Here is an 18,120-nt window from a genome sequence, read left to right as displayed (position 1 = left end):
AGTTCTGGTTCCCAGGATTCATCTTCAGAATCAGATCAAAAAAAATTACGTCCTACCCGATGATGGAACATCTGATCTAAAGATTACAGTAAGGCTGTCCAAAGAAAAGGGGTGGAAGATGACAAACCATCTCCATGAATGAATTCTTCAGAAGCAGTAACATAAGCATCACCTCTCCCCCCAAGAAAAGACGAGACACCCAAGAATTCTTTTTTTCCCCCTACATTTTAATACAGGTGGAACACTGAATGATTCCTTCACTTCAGCTCCTTCACAGCCAAACCTAAAGGGAAGGAGACAGAAAAGATGAGTCACCCAGAAGACAGACTTTCACAGTAATTACCACTGTCTGTCTAGAAACACTTTTAACATTTGTAGTGTAGCTAAGGGAAAAGTTGGCAAAGCCTAGAAAACATCATCAGTCCCCAAAGATGTTTAGTTTAAACAAGCATTAAGACTGACTGCACTGAAACAATGAAAATGGGCCCACACATCCAGACAGTGAGAGATTCCAATTAAGTCATACAAATCTAAAGCTACACTGTCTCAAACCTTCCCCCAACCCCCAAGAGGAGAGCAGAGAAGTCAGGGTTTCAAAAGTTTCAGTTTAGCTTAGCTATAGCCTCTTTCAAGAATCACTCTTCTCATTTGGCAAATACTAGAACATCTTTATTTTTGTTAAGTGTTTCATATTACCTGGGCAGATAATATAAAATCTAGATCCCCTAGATTGCTAAGTCCCAATACAACCAAGATGATCTAACAATAGTTCATAAGTAGTAGTTACAGTTAATAAATAACTTTACCCATAATCTTGTGTCAAGTATTATTACACCTCTTTTACAGATGAAGCAAACACCCATGCTTTTCCCTATTCAACTCCATTTTTTAAAAAATGGAGCAATATTCTTGGTTAGCTTACATAGTATAGCTGAAATGAGAGGCACAAGTTGAAAACCTCAATTTATTTGAGTTAACTAGAAAGAAACTAATAACAGGTGACTTCATGCCTTTGCCAAAGCAAGCATTTCAGGTAAAGGATGCAATCATATCTAAAGAAATACATCCATGACCCTAATCACTATGTATGATAATAGGCCAACTTACCAAGGCAACATCATGGATAGAGTGCTGGACCTAGATTCAAATCCCACCTCTGTAACCATGGGCAGACTCAGATGTTAAGTTAAAACAGGTCATGAGCCAGCCCTTGCACTAGGAAGCATTAGTGCTTTATGTGAAACATTCAAGTAGGCAAATGGCCACATTTATGCAGCTCTTTCAGGTTCATGAAGCACTTCCCTCCACAATCAAACAAGGTAGGCAAGCCTTAAACCCTGTTTGGTCTTCTGGCTCAAAGTTCAGCACTGTTCTACTGCAGGTAATACCTGGAGTGAGCCAAGTGACAAGGCTCACCAGATGTGTCTTGGAGTTGTTTCCAAGGCACAAAAGCTTACAAGCAAATCAAACTGACAGTCCTTTAACAGTAGGTATCTTGGAAGCACCCACTTTATAAATATAATTTACTGTCAAAACACAATCTAGCCTTCTCTCACATTCTCGGTTGGCCTTTTTAGAAAACAGGTTCCCATTTCAGCTTTTGTGACCAAGACTTTGAGGCCAACTCACCAGGAGGCAGGGACTGTTTAAGTTTCTCTGCCTTCTCTTTGTCTGTGATGACCAGTGTGTACAGGTACCTGCTGCAGCGAACCTTAAACTTCACATTGTCCTTGTTTTTCTTGATCTTGACAGCTACAAGAAAAAGGCCCCAAAATTACTAAGAGAAAGGACACATGACAATGCCAAAGCCGTGGAGGCAGCCATTTAGGGGACAGGAAGGAAGCTAGATCGTCCACATAAATGATCTTGAAACGAGACTGAACAGCAAGATTATACATCATTTTCCCAGACTTCACCAAAAGACAGCTATTTCCCTACATCAAGAGCAAGCTTTTGATAAAACTTTACACCAAGTTTTAAGACAAAACCTCAAATTAAAGACTAATCTGTTTGAAATCTTACATCTGCATAATGGCCAGGCTAATGTGAAAAAGTGTCAGCATATTTCCATACATTCTAGAGGTACTTAAGATGGGCAGAACACATCTGCTTCTTCGGATGGGTTACAGTAATTCCATCAGAATCCTCAAACTCCTTGTTTAGCACTTTAAAAACAGCATACAGAATACCCCAAGAGCTTATCATTACAAAAGCTGTTAGAATGCTAACAAGTAAGAAGCAGGTGGTTAAGTACTGAATTTAGGGATTTGTGTCAAAGTACTTAAGCACAAGTGACTGAAGAGAAAAAGCGACACACAAAAAATTCCAGAGGAAAGCAGACTTACAATTGAATTAACTCAACATCAAAACCTGCAATTCCAGTCATTTCAACACTTCTAAGGGATATTGATGTTAAGCGCTGGCACTCACAAGAAATAACACTCCAGTAATTTGAGACCACAACCAAAGCTTCATATAAACTCAGTAATCTAAATTTCCATTCAAATGAGCAAATTCTTATGTCCCAACATCTCTACTGAACATTCTACTTTGCATAACAGATGTACTCATAAAACTCCGGATGCCAAATGAATTTCTGCAAAATACCTTGTATATGAAGTAGAGAATTCAAAAGTACCCATTGGTGGGTAGGTAACCTAATTTAATACTTTTGCAAGTTTTGCACTAGATTAAAAATGAAATAATTTAGGTTCCTTCACTTACTGGCTTTGTGATTCTGGGAAAAATCACTTAGCCATAGCTTCTTCAGCTCCATATCCTGAACCTATTTAGCCATACATCCCACATCCTCTCCCCTGAGCAGTATCACATATGCCCCCACATTTAATTATTTGCCAGTCTCTAGTTCCATTTCCTAGGCCAGTTACGTGGCACAGTACATAGAGTGCCAGGTATGGAATTAGGAAGACCTGAGTTTAAATATGACCCCAGATACTCACTAGGTGTGTGACCCTGGGTAACTCACTCAACCTTATTTGCCTCAGCTTCCTCATCTGTAAAATGAGCTGGAGAAGGAAATGGCAAACCACTCCAGTTATCTTTGCCAAGAAAATCCCAAATGGGGTCATCGAAGAGTTGGACAGAACAAGAATTCCATCTCCATATTTTACTGGATTTTTAATTAAAACTTGATACATGTAAGAAGTACTCTAAGTATCAAGTACTACAAAATTACCATTGTAGCATTTAGAGCAGGAAAGATCATGTAGTCAAGTTCCCTTCTATAACTGAGGACCTGAAAAACTGGGAATTTCTGTCAGGATTTGAACCTAGTTCCTGACTACAGATCCAGTCATTTTTCCAAGGAAGGAAAATATATTTCCTACTGGAGAGTAAAGAGGACATCAGGAAAGGTCCACAATGGGAGTATTCATCGTTTAAAAAAATTATTTTTGTTATAAAGGCATGCCTGAGTCCTCTTCTAAACTTCCTTCTGTAAAAATTCGTTTCATTGACCTCCCCCCCCATAACTACCCCTACCTACTAACTCCTTGTTCCCTTGGAAGTCCTCCCTTAATTCTCCCCTTTCCCTCACTCCCAAACCAATCAGATGTACTCTGGGTATTCATATGAGGGACACTGGCATAGGGACAAAACAAGAAGGTTCATGTTGGGCTAAGTTTGCAAGGGTTTTCTTTGGACTTAAGCCTCAAAGAGGCTGTGCTAAGAAAGGACAATAAGAGACAGAAGGGAAGAAGGACAGGAGTGAAAAGAAAGACAGAGAAATCTAACGGCTGGAAGCTAATATTTGGGCCTACTACTGGCTCTAAACCCTGGCTATCCCACATTTGATATCTTCCCTTCTCTGTGCCTCAGTTTCACCTCCTTTCTTGGCAGGATCAAGTGAGAGCTGGTACATGTAAGCAATCTTATAAACACGGTGTAATGAAAAGTGCTGGATTCAGAAACAAAGGGCCTACGTTTAAATTTTAGTCGCTACTTAAAACAGTGAGACCTTATATGAGTAAAATGAGGTTAGTGCCTTCCAGCTCTAACACAGTAATTCCTCCTCCACACTTACTCACACCCTCTTTTTCACTTATGCCTAGTTAGTATTGCTTAAAGTCACTGTTTAGTCTGACAATGGCTCTGAGCTTCTTTAGTCCCTATTCTGCCACTAACTAGGCAGGTAAGTGGGTTGAACCAGATCTCTTCTGAGTCTCCTTTAAAACTTCTTAGTTCTATGACTCTAAACAAGGGGTTAGCAGTTTTTGTATTATGGATGCCTATGGACCCCATTCTCAGAATACTGATAAATGCACACATACAGAACATACTGGATTACAAAAGAAAGCAATTACATTGGCATAACCCCCCCCCCAACTTTGTGATCTTAGATTAACCCTTGATCTAGGCTGACTATATACTAGTGCTAGACAATTAAAAGTTTATTTAAAAAACAAAATTCACGCATGCTACCATAAGAGTCTTTTCTCAGAGAATGTTAACAGGCCTAAGCTCTAGACATCATTATGTATGTCATAAACAGCTTGCTGCAGCTAATTTAACTCCTAAATAAATTTTTCTCTAAAATATGCACATTTAGCCAACATTTTGGGGTGGGGCAAGTCTCAAATATCGAAGAAGCAGGAAAGATAACTTACATTTGGCATCTTTTCGCCTAGCCGTCAGCAGGAAGTCTTTTATTTCCTCGATTTTTCGGGGCTGCAACACAATCAAAACACTAGTTGGGTATCACTGCTGCTGAAGACTATCCCACCCTCCATAAGAAATGACAAAACCAATCAATCAATACAAATTTCTTCAAGTACCAAGCACTGGCCATAAACTACAAAGCATTACACAATCGTAAAAGGATTCTTAACCTCTTGTGTCAAGGACTCCTCATGAATGAGGTTTTCAAATACACAAAATAATGCAAAATTATAAAAGAAGCCAATTATATCAAAATAGCTATCAAGATGTTTTTAAAACAGAAGCTCACAAATTCCAGGTTAGGAAACCCTGATCTATTTCAATGCCTTCATTTTAGTGATGAATTAAAAAAGGGGGGGGCGCCAAAAGAGGTGGCTTGCCTAAAGTCACAGTAAACTACGATTTGAACTCGGATCTTATGGTTAAGGCTCCCTTTCCCAAAAGGAAAAGCACAAACAAAAGAAAACAGTTTGGCATAGAAGGGATACCATGCCTGGGCAAGGGAATAAAGACTTGGGTTCAAATTCCACCCCAGGAGGTGACTAGCTGTGTGACCCACACTGCAGGTCAGGGAGGCAGCTGGATGGTGGATAAAGGGCCGGACTTGCGAGTCAGAAAGTGGGAGTTTAAATCTAGCCTCATGCAATTAACGGTGGTGTGACTGTGCGCAAGTACCTTAGCCACCTGCCTCAGTTTCCTCATCTGTAGAATGGGGACAATACCCCCTCTCTCCCAAGGGTATTGCGAAGGTGAACATACACCTTTGTACGGCGCTTTGCAAGCGTTAAAGCACTTTGTACGTGGTAACTATTATTATCTAGTTAAAAGGAGGAGGCTGGGCTTAGGCCTTCCAGCCTCTTCCCCATTTTTAAAGGAAAGCAGACCTGTGGGCACACGGGCCGCGGGCCCCGACGACTCACCATGGCGGCGGCGGCAGGACGAGGGAGCAGCGTGTGGTCCGAGAGGTCGCGCCTGCAAAAAAGGAGGGGAACATGGCGTCGGCGGGACGGGACCCCCAGCGATCCCAGCCCGATTCCACGTCCCGCTACGGGAACAAGGTCCCTGGTTATAACCCAGTTACGCCCACCCATCCCCTGGAGAAGCCCCGAGCAGCCCCGGCCCCCCACAACCGGAGGATGGCATCGGATTCTCCGCACCGGCTTACCACGGGAGAGATACTCACAACTGCCAAGGCCGGAGGAAGACAGAAAAGGATGAACTTCCACTTCCGGCCAATTAAGACCGCCCACAGTAACCGGGGCACTACGGTATCCGCGAGGGATCAAATATCATAGTCTTGCGTTTCCCTTCTTCCTCCCTTCAGTCTTTCTTGACCCGGTGTGTGTCCCAGAATTCTAAAGGAAATTCAGTTTCCCAGCGTTATCTCTTTGAAACGGCCGTACATTTACAAACAAACAAACCCACCCTGGGTTTAATGTAGGGCAGCTTTCCCCCTTCCAATCTATTCTATTTTCTACTGCCTGATTGTTGAGTTGTGGAAAGACCCTTGAATATGAAATGGAGACACCTGGGTCCTTGTTGTAGCTCAACCACCAACTTGTGTGATTTTGGGGCCAGAGATTTAAAAATCTTTGGGTCTCATTTTTTCCACCAATAAAGTAAAGGAGTGAGTGAACTCTATGGCTTTGTGATTTCAGTACTTAGTGCAATTCCTAGCGCAAAGTAGGCACTTCGTAAATGCTTGCTGATTCTTTGGGGGAGAAAAAAATTATACATAATATATATGTATGTGTATATATATATGTATGTATGTGTGTGTATACATATATATGTGTGTGTGTGTATATATACATATACATATATACATATTCCGTCATACACACACACACACACACACACACACACACACATATTCCCTTCTAAAGTTTGTGATAGTGAAGAGGAAATCTAAGCACAGTCTCACATACACCCTAGTTTTTCAGAAAGGAGATTTCAAAATGTTCAGAAGAAAAATGGGTCTAGGTAGATAGAACTATCCAGAAAGATAGATCCATGGACTAGGATCATTTCCCACTCAGCTGGATTTTTTAAAACTTCTCCATCACGTCCCACAGGAACCTTTTCATCCTGCAAGATCATCTCAACCTTAGAACTCACACCTCATCATCTCTCTCTGCCTGTGAATTGCCTCTGCATGGAGGCTGAGAGGAGAGCTCCTCCCAGATCCTTCATTTAAGGTGTCTGCCCAGTCTATCCATCTCTTGATTTCCCACCCAGCTGAACTCCTTCGTATATCACCTTGAGAGCAGGGGCAGACATTGGTAGCCTGTTAAGGTTGGCTGTTGGGATGAAATAAGATACTCACAGATCACTAATTAAAAAAAGGAGTTTACTTAACTATCATAACATAGAAACCATATCAGCAAGGATACAACATTACTCAGCCTTCTTTGCCTCCTTATGGAAATGCATCTGGTCTGATTGGTAGGGTACAGTGACTTACATAGTTTTGAAGTTCTCACTAAACCTGAGAGGTCTAAACTCATTGTGAATGGTACTTCTTATGACCAGGAAGTTGTATTAAGAAAGGCAGGGGACAACCAGTTAATAATCACTGACATTTCTTTTAAAGTTTGCAAAACATTTAGCATATAATGTCTCGATTAATCTTCACATGATCAGTACAAGCCTTGACTCTTGTTTTGGGGGAAATGGCTGAACCTTAGAGGTAACACACAACATTTTCGCCATCCTTCTAATCACCCAGATTTGTGGCTTTAATGTCATACTTAATACTCTTCCTCATCTCACATATCCAATCAATTGCTAAATCTTGTCATTTCTTCCTCTATAACCTCTCTAATACACCCCTTTCTCTTTACTTATCACCTTTTATCTGAACTACTGCAATATCTTCCTATTGAATGCTTTTTGCCTCAAATCTCTCTCAATTCCAGTCCATTCTTCCTTTAGCTGACAAGTAATTTCATAAAGGACAGGTGTGGTCATGTTTCCCTGCTACCCAATAAATTCTAATGGCTCCCTATTACCTGTACGATCAGACGTAAACTCCATTTGGAGCATTTAACTTTCTTCACAATTTATCCCCTTTCTTTACTATTTTTCTTATATATTATTGCTCTCCATTCTCTCTGTGTTTCAGCCATACTGGTCTGCTTGGTGTTCCTCACAGATGACTCTTCATCTCTCATCTCTGGGCCTTTGTACTCTGGGCCATTCCTGAAATGCTCTTCCACTTCTCCTCTGTCTTCCTGAATCTCTGATTTCCTCTAATACTCAGCTTAAGTATCAACTTTAGAAAGATGCCAATCTGGGTTCTCACAGCTCCTGGTGCCTTCCATTATCAAGGTTACCTTATATCTGCTTGTATGTGTTTTGTCCATGTTGTCTTTCTTCATTAGAATGTAAGTATCCAGTCTGACTGAAGATCAAAGCATACTTTTTTATAACTTTATTTTTGTTTATTTTTTGGTTTGTGTTTTCTTTCACAACATGACTAATATAGAAATGCATTTTGCATGATGATACACATATAACTTACAAAAATTGCTTGTGTTCTTAACAAGGAGGTGGAAGAGTATGAAACTCAAAATTTTAAAAAATGAATGTTAAATTTTTTGCATGTAATTACATTTTTACATGTAATATATATATGTGTGTATATATACATATATATACACATATATATATGTATATATATTTGAATGTAAGCTCCTTGAGGGCAAGAGCTGTTTCATTTTTGTCTTTATACACCCAGAAGTTAGTATAGCACTTTACATGCAAGGAGCATATGAGGTTGTAAGGAGGGTGAATTTTAGTGTGTGTAAAGTGGATTTTTTATTATTCTTTCTTAGAGTTTTCTTCCTAGAATCCATAGCCGTAACAATCTCTACTTCCCAGGAGTTAGATATGAGTTCTCACAATCTTGGTTCAAAACAGTTTCTACCACACTTGTGCAGTAGATACAGGGGTGAAGTGATATAAAATTGTGAGGCTATCACTGGCAATGTGCCTTCTTTGTCTGTTGCCCTATAAAGCAAGTGGGCACTGGTAAGTGACCCCCATAGGGGTGAATGTGTAGGCTGAATGCTGGGCATGCCTTGATCGACCCCCATCAAGTCTTGGGAGGGGTAATCTCTGTGTTTGCCTCAACCAGCCCCCATTGAGGTTTGAGGGGATTTAGGGGAGAGCATAAGTTGTGCTGGTCTCGACTGACCCCATTGAGATGAAGGGATTGTGGCCCCTGCTTCATGCTGGCCTCTGCAAGAAGGGCTGTTGGGGAATGCTGTAGGAGTCGGGGCTCCCATTATCAGCAAACTGCCTTTGAGAAATCTAGACTAGAATAAAGCAAGCTTATTTAACCCTTTATTATGACTCCATTCCCGTCTTCCTGTCTGACTGGATCAAAAGCCAACCTGCTGGTAAGAGAGATGCTAGACGCCCTCTTGTGTCTCCTTCCTAACAAATGTAGGTGTATTTACTTGTCCAACTGGGGTGTTCAAGGAAGACTAGCACTCCTGGTGTGAGGGCTTGCTGAGCCCTTTTCAGGGCTGCTCATTCACCTTTGGTGTCAATCCTCACCTGTGGCTCCAGGGCAATTGTAGCATGGCAGGTGCCACACCCCTGTAAACTGTCTCAGTAGATGGGCTAAACCAGGTTGAAGGCCTCAAACCTGTCAGTGTACTAAGGTGGTATCTACCTCAAGCTTAGGATGACTTTCCCTGGCAGAATGGGCAGGTGAGAACACTTTGTTTCAATGGCTCAAGTAGGTGCCATGGAATGCTTAGAGCTCGGTCAAACATCGAAGACATCCAAGGTCATCCACTGAATCTAAGCCATTATCAGTGGTCTTGACTGGACTTTGATGACTCAGGAAGAGAGTGAGGCTGATAACTTTGTGCAACTCTGCCTCACTTAAATCTAATTCACAAAGGACATCTCCCCATGAAGTCATTAGTCCTCATTGGACAACAACTTGACACATAGTAGGCACTTAATGTTTGTTGATTGAAATCCTGAAGGAGACTCTGGGGAATTGTCAAGGTCTTTAGAGACTGACTGACTTGGCACTTCATTGTGTTGGATTAAAGAGATGTTATCAGGGGGCAAGATATCTGTCTTTGAGTATTTGAAAGCTGTCATGTGGAAGAGAGATTAGACTTGTTTTACTTGGCCCCAGTGGACCTGACAAAGAGTAGTGAGTTAAGGTTCAAGGCAGATTTTCAGCCCTTTGAATGGAAATATCCTTCTAACAATTAGAGATATCAAAAAGTGAATGAACTACTTCAGATGGTAATGTGTTCCTCATTCCTGGAGATTTCCAAGGAGAAGGCAGATGACCATTTTGGGTGGATGTTATATAGGCTAAGTGTAGGTGAAAATCCTTACTAACCCTGGGTCTGAAATTCTGTGACTTTCTTTTTTCTTGATGTGTGTATGCTGATAACACTAATCTTGTTGTCAGGGAGATGATACTATAACACGCAAGTGAATTGGATTTAAGTGAGGGAGGGCTGTGCAAAGTCACCAACCTCACTTTTTCCTCTGGAGCTGATGTGGTTTACAGGTTCAAGGGTGCTGGGTCCCCAAAATCACACAAGCGGGTCCTGTCCAAAAGAATTCAACCCAAGTATTCTTTCAGCGGAGGACAAGGTTTATTAGAAAGCTGTCATATTGGGCAGACTATTAAGGAGTCTGAACATTAGTAAGCTATTGGCTAGATTATAAGAATCTGAGCAGTGGCCAGATTTTAGGAATGTGGGCATCTTAATGGAGATAAGATGGACCTTATATACAGAAAGCCTGTGGGAGGGACCTAGGAGTGGCCAGTAAGCTGGGGTGAACAGAACTCCTGGGACCTGGACCTCATGGCCAAGGGAGAATGGAGCCTAGCTAGGATTAAGGGTGGGAAATGGCCAGGGGCCACAGGGAGGTAAAACTATGTGTAGCCACAATGAAAGGCCAGCTGATGGGATTATAGCTAACGCCAGAGATTTGGCTGTGTGGGAAAGTCCAGGGTTTTTCCTTTCTGGGGCCCAGATCCCAACCCAATCAGAGCCATCTGGGTCCAGTGGCAAGATATAGATCAGGACGACAGGAAATGGCCCTTCAATGGGAGACCTTGGCCTTTTTAAGCTGAGGGTTTTTTTTTTTAACAGGTCTCAGTTTGACTGAGGCAACACTGGTTCAGTGATTGAGGCTAGGTAAGAAATGAAGCAGAGAATGGTCACTTTCACCTAGTCAAAAAAAAATCAATCTGGGAGGGGAAAAAACAGAAACAATTGCTATTTAACATTCCCTCTGAGCCAATCAGGGCTCAAGCAGTGACCAAGTGGGGCTTGATTAGGGTTAGTTTTTGGCTCGCAAATGGAAAAAGGGAGGGAACAAGGAAAAAGATGAGACAGTTAAAAGAGAGAAGGAAGGGGGCACCTAGGCGGAGCAGTGGCCAGAGCACCAGTCCTGAAGTTAGGATGGACCTGAGCTCAAATTTGACTACAGAAACTTATTAGGTCTATGACACTGGGCAAGTTACTTGATCCTGATTGCCTCCCACCCAAAAAAAAAAATTCTTAAAAAAAAAAGAGAGAAGGAAGGGAATAAAGTGGGAGAGAGAAGAAGTAGGAGCATATTTTTGAGACAATTGTTTATCAGGTGGAAGAGAAAGGCAGAGAGTTGAGAGGTCAGAGTGGATAGAGGTGTACTTGAGATAAAGACACAGTTCAAAGGAATAGAAAATAGGAAGAAGAGGAAGAAGTAGTAGTAGTGATGCAGCTGGGGGTTGCTGGGAACCTTGAAATGTCAGGGTTCAGGGTGGTTTTTGCCTAGAAAGAATTCAAGCATTCAAATGGTCTTCTAGTCAAAGTGGCAAGACTTACTGTACTTCCAACAGTTCTGGCAAGATTCCTAGTGAATTTGCAGCTTAATGGGGGTTAGACTGATACTTATATATAAAAAAGGGACAGTGAAAAGATCTGGATGGGATTAAGGAGTGATAACTAGCCTGGGGTGGGCCAGGTGCAAGACTGAAAGGAATAAAGTAGTCTGGGGTGGGTCATGAGCAACTGTGAAAGGACTGTCAGGTATCTAGATGGGCTGGGCCATCTGCCTTAGGTGAGACACTAAGTGATCTGGGCTACTGAAATGTGTGGGAAAATTCAGGGACTGAGTTGCTTTCAAAGATATGGTCTTTTTCCTTTTTGGGGTCCAGGTCCCATGGCTCCATCAGTAGTATAGTAGTAATAGTAGAATGTAGGCAATCTGCATTGTGGCCCCACATATTTTATCATACAAAGAAAATGATCAAGTGCTTTTCAAAAGCTACACTTTATTTTTTGGAGGCAATCAGGGTTAAATGATTTGTCCGGAGTTATATAATAAGTGTCTGAAATCACATTTGAACTCAAATCCTTCTGGCTGGTCCCTATCCACTGCACCACCTAGCTGCCCCCAAAAGCTCTACTTTAGCCTGATCACCCACCTTCTGTAGCCCTTCCTGCTTTCCCCAAGTAGTGAAAGGTTTGCATCTGGAATCCCTTTTTATTTTATTATTTATTTATTTATTTAGTATCAAGAAAATTTATTGGAATCCCTTTTTAAAACATTGGGTGCGCATATCAACTTGAGAGCAAGAAAATGTTGGAGAGCAATTTGTCTTCCTTTTATATTACTGGAGGAGATAGCTCTCAGAAGCTTCTAATCCTGGCATTCAAGAATCGGTCTCTGCGCCGAACCTGACTTGTCTTGCCAACATGGACTCCTATAGTTCAGCAATCGCTGTGTGCAGCTCATATCTCTGTTCCAGTTCTTTCAAACTAGATGTCCCAGGGATGTCTTAAACTCAATAAGCTCAAAAGTGAACTTATCTTTCCTCTAAAACCTTTCCCTCTTCCTAAGTTCCCCACTACTGTTGAGTGTACTCATCCTCCTCCTAGTCATTCAGGCTCTCAACCTAGGTGTCGTCCTTGACTACTCATTCTCTTACCCCCCCCCATATCCAATCTGTTGCCAAATCCTATTGATTCTATTTTCATATCCTCTCTAGTATGCCCTCTTCTCTCCTCTAACACTGACACCACTCTGGTGCAGGCCCTCATCATCTCACCTGGATGATTGCAATAGCCTGCTGATTGGTCTCCCTGCCTTAAGTATCTTTCTGTTCCAATCCATCCTCCACTTAGCTGTCAAATTGATCTTCTTAAAGCACAAGTCTGACTGTATCACCTTCTAGTGGTTCAATGGCTCCCTGTTGTCTCTAGGATCAAATACAAAATCTTCTGTTTGGCTTTTAAAGCCCTTCATAAACTGGCCCCTTCTTACCTTTCCAGTCTTATTACACTTTACTCTCTTCTTTCCCTTCCCTCCTCACATATATTTTTCTACCTTCCCTCCTGTCTCAGTGATTTATTTCTCTCAGTAAAACTTCTGAAAGGAAACTATCAGGAATCCTTGCTGCACATTCACGATCCCTCTGAAGGGGAAGGGAGAATGCTATTGGGAAGGAAAGTGAAGGAAAGAGATCTTAGTTCACTGTTCAATTCGAGGACACCTTGCTTACTTCCTATCTGGTCCTCCAGGCCCATAGTAGAAAGGAAGTCCAAAGGAGATCTGCAAGTACTTTATAAGTCTATAGCTTAAGTGTCTATTTGGATTGAGAATAGTTATCAATATTGACATAGCAAGCAGATGCTAACGAACATTAGAGATATGGAGTTGAACTTTCCCTAAAATGTATCAAATAGGAAACCTTAGAGAACTTTAGAACTGGGAAAAACATGAGAAAGCATCTATTCCAATCATCTCATTTTACAGAGAAGGAAACTGGGTATCATAGAGAAGAGGAGACCTGTTCAAAGTCCAGCAAAACCAACACACTCCTTAACTTTGCCCTGGCTAGTACAGACACGGATTCAGGCTTGTCATTCTTTGCATGGCTACTCTCATGCAATCAAGTCAAATTATCATAGCATATTCATTTCCTTTAAAAAGTTGTTTATTGGGCAGCTAGGTGGTGCAGTTGATAGAGCTCTGGCCTTAGAGTCAGGAGGACCAGAGTTCAAATCCAGTGTCAGATACTTGACACTAATTAGCTGTGTGACCCTGGGTAAGTCACTTAACGCTGACTGCCTAAGCAAAAAAAAAAAGTTGTTTATTTTATTTTGTTTTCAGGTCTGAATTCTCTCCCTCCCACCTTCCCCTTCTCTCTTCTACTCACTGAGAAAGCAAGAAACCTGTTACAAAAATGTAGTCAAGCAAAGCAAATTCCCACCTTAGCAATGTCATTTCTCTGTCTTATTCTATCTATCTATCTATCTATCTATCTATCTATCTATCTATCTATCTATCTGTCTATCTACCCTTTGAATCCATCATCTGGAGGTAGACAGCATGTTTCATCATGAGTCCTCTAGAATTGGGGTTGGCTATTGTGTTCATCAGAGTTCCTAAGTCTTTCAAAGTTGTACAATTACTAAGCACCTATTTTATGGCTAGAAATGGTACCAGGTCCTTTCTGGGATTTTAATAAAATGGTGTCTGCCCTCAAAGACAGTATATACCTTTACGATATCACATAACAATGAAAATGAGACTTTCTCCTTGGAGTTTCACTGGAAGCTGGCAGGATTGGTATATATTGGCAGGATACTGGCTGGCTTCAGTTACTCAGAGAGCCAGGAGAAGGGCAGAGAGTAGAAGCAGAGGGGTGGACACCTCTCCAGTCTCTTCTTCTCCTCAGGCATGCATTGTACTATTTCACTGCCAATTATTCACCCTTCTCATTTTTGGACTAATTAGGATGCTAGAAGACAGGAACTGGACTTACAACTAGCAGCTTTACAAGAAGGCAGAGTAGCCGGAAGCCTACATGGTGTGATTTGAGAGGTGCCAGAAAGATCCCTTTCCTCTCTCACAAAATTAAAAAAAAAAATCTTCCTTACCATCTGTTACAGGGACTGGAATTGTGTCATTAGAGATTAATTCCTTTATATCTTTTCTGTTTGATGCTTACCACTATGGGGATAAAGCTGAACTTGTGCTGATGATCAGGGACATAAATAGGCCTAGAGGAAAGAAACTGCCTGGGGCTAGGGAAGAGGGTGAGGGACTGGAGAAGAGTTTGGTCCAAGATATTATTATTATTATTACTATTATTACTATTATTTTAAGATTGTGTCTCCCTATTTCTCCTAGGCTGGAAGGGCAGTGGCTACCCATGGAGCTGATCCCATTACCAATTGTCAAGGGAGCTTTCACCTGCTCCAATTCCAAACTGGGCCATGGTTTACTTCTTCATGGTGAACCTGGTGTCTTTGCTGAAGCTCCCAGAGTAGGTGAAGAATACAAGGAAGTAGAAGCACAAAATTCCAGTAAAGGACAGTGTGTCTCACACAAAGTCTTTTTGATAGTATAATCTTATATTATACTTAACTGTGTGCACTTCACATCTCTCCTTCCCCCACCAAGCTTCTTAAACAGCACGGTCTCATTTTTTACTCTTTCTATAAGCACCTAACAGTGTCTTCTTTATCCTAGGTGCTTAATAAATGCTTGTCAAATTGAATTGAAGCAAGGGTATGTTAGCTGTAAGTCTCTAAGCGTCTGTACATCTTTATTCTTTAAGATATGAAAGGGAATTATATGAAAGGGAATACTGAGAGATATAAAACCTCCAGCCATTATTATCAATCACTTTAGGAGCAGGGACACAGATTGAATTTGAATATAAAAGACCTGAATTTGAATCCTGATTCTACAACCTCTTGCTATGTGACCTGGGACAAGTGATTTTCTCTGGCTCTCAATTTTTGTACTTGTAGGACGAATAGGTAGGAGTAGATGACCTCTCCGGTCTCGGTCAGCTCTAAAATGGTACCTGCTCTGTACTATAGGAACAATGAGGGCAAATGGCCACAAGAGGGAGCAAAGGCATGTGAATAGAAAAAAGAAAGTCCTGAAAGGCCATGCAATTTAAGCCTTAAATGATGAGATTTCAGTCTTGTAAGGGACCTTAAGGATCCTAAAATCTAAAGCCTGGAAATGATCAAGAGGTCATTCCACCCTTCTATATCCAGGCCAGACTGCTCTTTCAACTACCTCAGGAAGAGAGTTTGTAATTGTTATTGTCCAGTTGTGTTGGACTCTTTGTGACACTATTTGGAGTTTCCTTGACAAAGATACCAGAGTGGTTTTGCCATTTCCTTTTCCAGCTCATTTTACAGATGAGGAAACTGAGGCAAACAGGGTTAAGTGACTTGTCCAAGGTCACATAGCTACTGTTTGACTGCAGATTTGAATTGAAGAAGATAAGTCCTTCTGACTCCAAACCTGGCACTCTATCCATTGAGCAATCCCCTGGTAGTAGACCTGGGATCTCCTTAATAGAAAGGGCTCCTAGGTAAGAAAATTCTTCTACCAATTCCAGTCAAAGAGTTTTCTGAAATTTATAGTCTTAGAGAGTTGCCTAGAGTATTGAGGGGCTAAGTAACTTGTTCAGGGTCACACTATCAATCAATCAATAAATCAATAAATATTTATTAAGTAGCTAGGTGGCTCAGCAGATAGAGCATAGGCCTGGAGTTAGGAAGACCTGAGCTTAAATCTGGTCTGTCTTTGCCAAGAAAACTTCAAATGGGGTTGGAAAGAGTTGGACATGACTGAAACGATGTAACAAGAACAATAACAACTCTGTGTCAGGTTTTGTGCTAAGCGTGATAGTCCCTGCCCTCAAGGAGCTCACACTTTAATGCACCAGTGGTGGAACATGAATCCAGATGTTCCTAGCTTTAAGGATGGCTCTTTATACACTACTCTATTCTGCTTCCATAAGTATGTAAAGAGAATAAATCAAAATAAATTCTAAAAACAGTGGTTGGGGAGAGAAGTCACTCAAGCTTGTGAGATCAGGAAAGATCACCTTTACCAAAACTTTGTGCTTCATGTAAAAAGGGGGGGGTTTGAGCTGCATATTGAAAAGGGAGGGATGCTATTACTTCTATGAATGGTGCTTTACATTCTACAAAATATTTGCATATCCAGTGTGTTATTTGCACCCTGTGAGGGAGGTAGGCAGGTACCTGCTCTGTTTTCTGTGTAACTACATAGATTTGCTACTGCAGCTATTGCCTCCCTTCTCTGAAGGGACCACTAATTCTGTGTTCATTTGTACAGACTTGGTTTAGCCCTAGAGGACAGTGGCCCTAATGAGAGGGATCAGACTCTTTTTTTTTTTGACCCTCTGGGTCTTTATACCCACACCCTGGGCCCCTGGGGGAAATAACTTAAAGTTTAGGTTTGATTTATGGGTCTTCCTAAAAGGGAGAAGTATTTGATGTACAACATAGATCAGATATAGGGCAGCTATTTATTTCCTCCACACAAAAGAAACGTTTAAAACACAAAAGGCAACACTCATTGATAAAGACTTAAACATGAAAAAGCAATAACATAATTATTAATACACTGGTAGAAGTTGGTGCTTAAAACATTAACAAGGACTATTTAGTGAGATTGCTGGGTGCTGCCGGAACAACTCCCTCAGGGTCCATGTTTTCTGGGCAAGCCAGGGAAGGGCAGAGTTTGGCTTGGTGGTCATACCTTCTTTGAGAATCATGATTGTAGCTGCAGGGGGTTCCTCCCACTGAGCAGCCAGCATGATTGTGGGCCCCATTAGCTTCCAATGTCTTAAACTCATGAGGTCATCTCTAGGGTTGGACATATCCATCTCATGACCTATGGCTAAGGAAAGAAACAAATCGAAAGAGGCTGCCAGGGGCCCAAAACCTAGGCTTAGGTTCAGGAAGGCATCACTTATGTTTAAAGTCTTCATAAATGCTGAAGTGGGGATGGGATAGAAGAAATCACCTTTTCTTTCCTCACAGGAAGAGAAAGACAGACAGAGAGAGAAAGAGAGAGAGAAAAACAGAGACAGACAAAAATTCAGAGACACAGAGAGAGATAGAGACACAGAAACAGACAGAGAGAAAAAGAGAGAGACAGACAGACACAGAAAAAGGGAAAGAGAGAGAGAAGGATTGAGATAGACTCACAGACACACAGACAGAAGGAGAGAGAGGGAGACCGGGAGGGAGATAGTGGTCTTACCTTCCCTTCTTAAAAAGTCTCTAAGGTCTTGGAGAATATTGTTCCTCCAAGTACTTTTTCTAGCGCTCTGCCACCAAGAGTCTCAAGGAAGTACTGGTGAAAGGCTCTCAATAGCCTTTCAAATACCATATGAAGAAATCCCAAGCAGTCCATTCAGTACACATCCAAGACAATCCCCAAATTAATAGTCTTTAGGGAGGACACAGGACTTCCAAAATTGGGGGGCCTAGAGATCACAATTAGCCTTAAATGCAAAGTTACACAAATTAAACAAATGACAGGTTGCACTGTTTATCATTTTGGGGGGCATGGCTTTTTAGGATCCAGAGAACGTTCACAACTATCTCTGATTGCTGAGTGCCA

At 41.5% G+C, this 18,120-nt stretch overlaps 1 protein-coding gene across 3 annotated transcripts; it reads right to left on the bottom strand.

Moving 5' to 3' along the window:
- Positions 1-206: 206 nt before the first annotated feature.
- Positions 207-5,925, bottom strand: RPL38 (ribosomal protein L38). Of its 3 annotated transcripts, none has more exons than XM_021002613.2 (5): positions 5,861-5,925; positions 5,562-5,649; positions 4,626-4,686; positions 1,630-1,752; positions 207-283 (listed from the first exon to the last, which is right to left on the bottom strand). In XM_021002613.2, exons 2-5 carry the CDS (start codon positions 5,598-5,600, stop codon positions 258-260), a joined length of 249 nt encoding a protein of 82 aa, XP_020858272.1. In that variant the 5' UTR covers positions 5,601-5,649; positions 5,861-5,925; the 3' UTR covers positions 207-257. The 3 variants fall into 3 exon arrangements, with proteins under 3 accessions (XP_020858272.1, XP_020858273.1, XP_020858274.1); XM_021002614.2 differs by having other exon boundaries at positions 5,598-5,649; positions 5,861-5,918; XM_021002615.2 differs by having other exon boundaries at positions 5,598-5,649; positions 5,843-5,886.
- Positions 5,926-18,120: the final 12,195 nt, after the last annotated feature.

Source organism: Phascolarctos cinereus, unplaced genomic scaffold (assembly GCF_003287225.1).
Source record: "Phascolarctos cinereus isolate Bilbo 61053 unplaced genomic scaffold, phaCin_HiC Scaffold_5;HRSCAF=322, whole genome shotgun sequence".
Classification (NCBI taxonomy): Eukaryota; Metazoa; Chordata; class Mammalia; order Diprotodontia; family Phascolarctidae; genus Phascolarctos; species Phascolarctos cinereus.
Note: the sequence above shows the minus strand (reverse complement) of the source record. Positions and strands in the feature narration are given on the sequence as shown.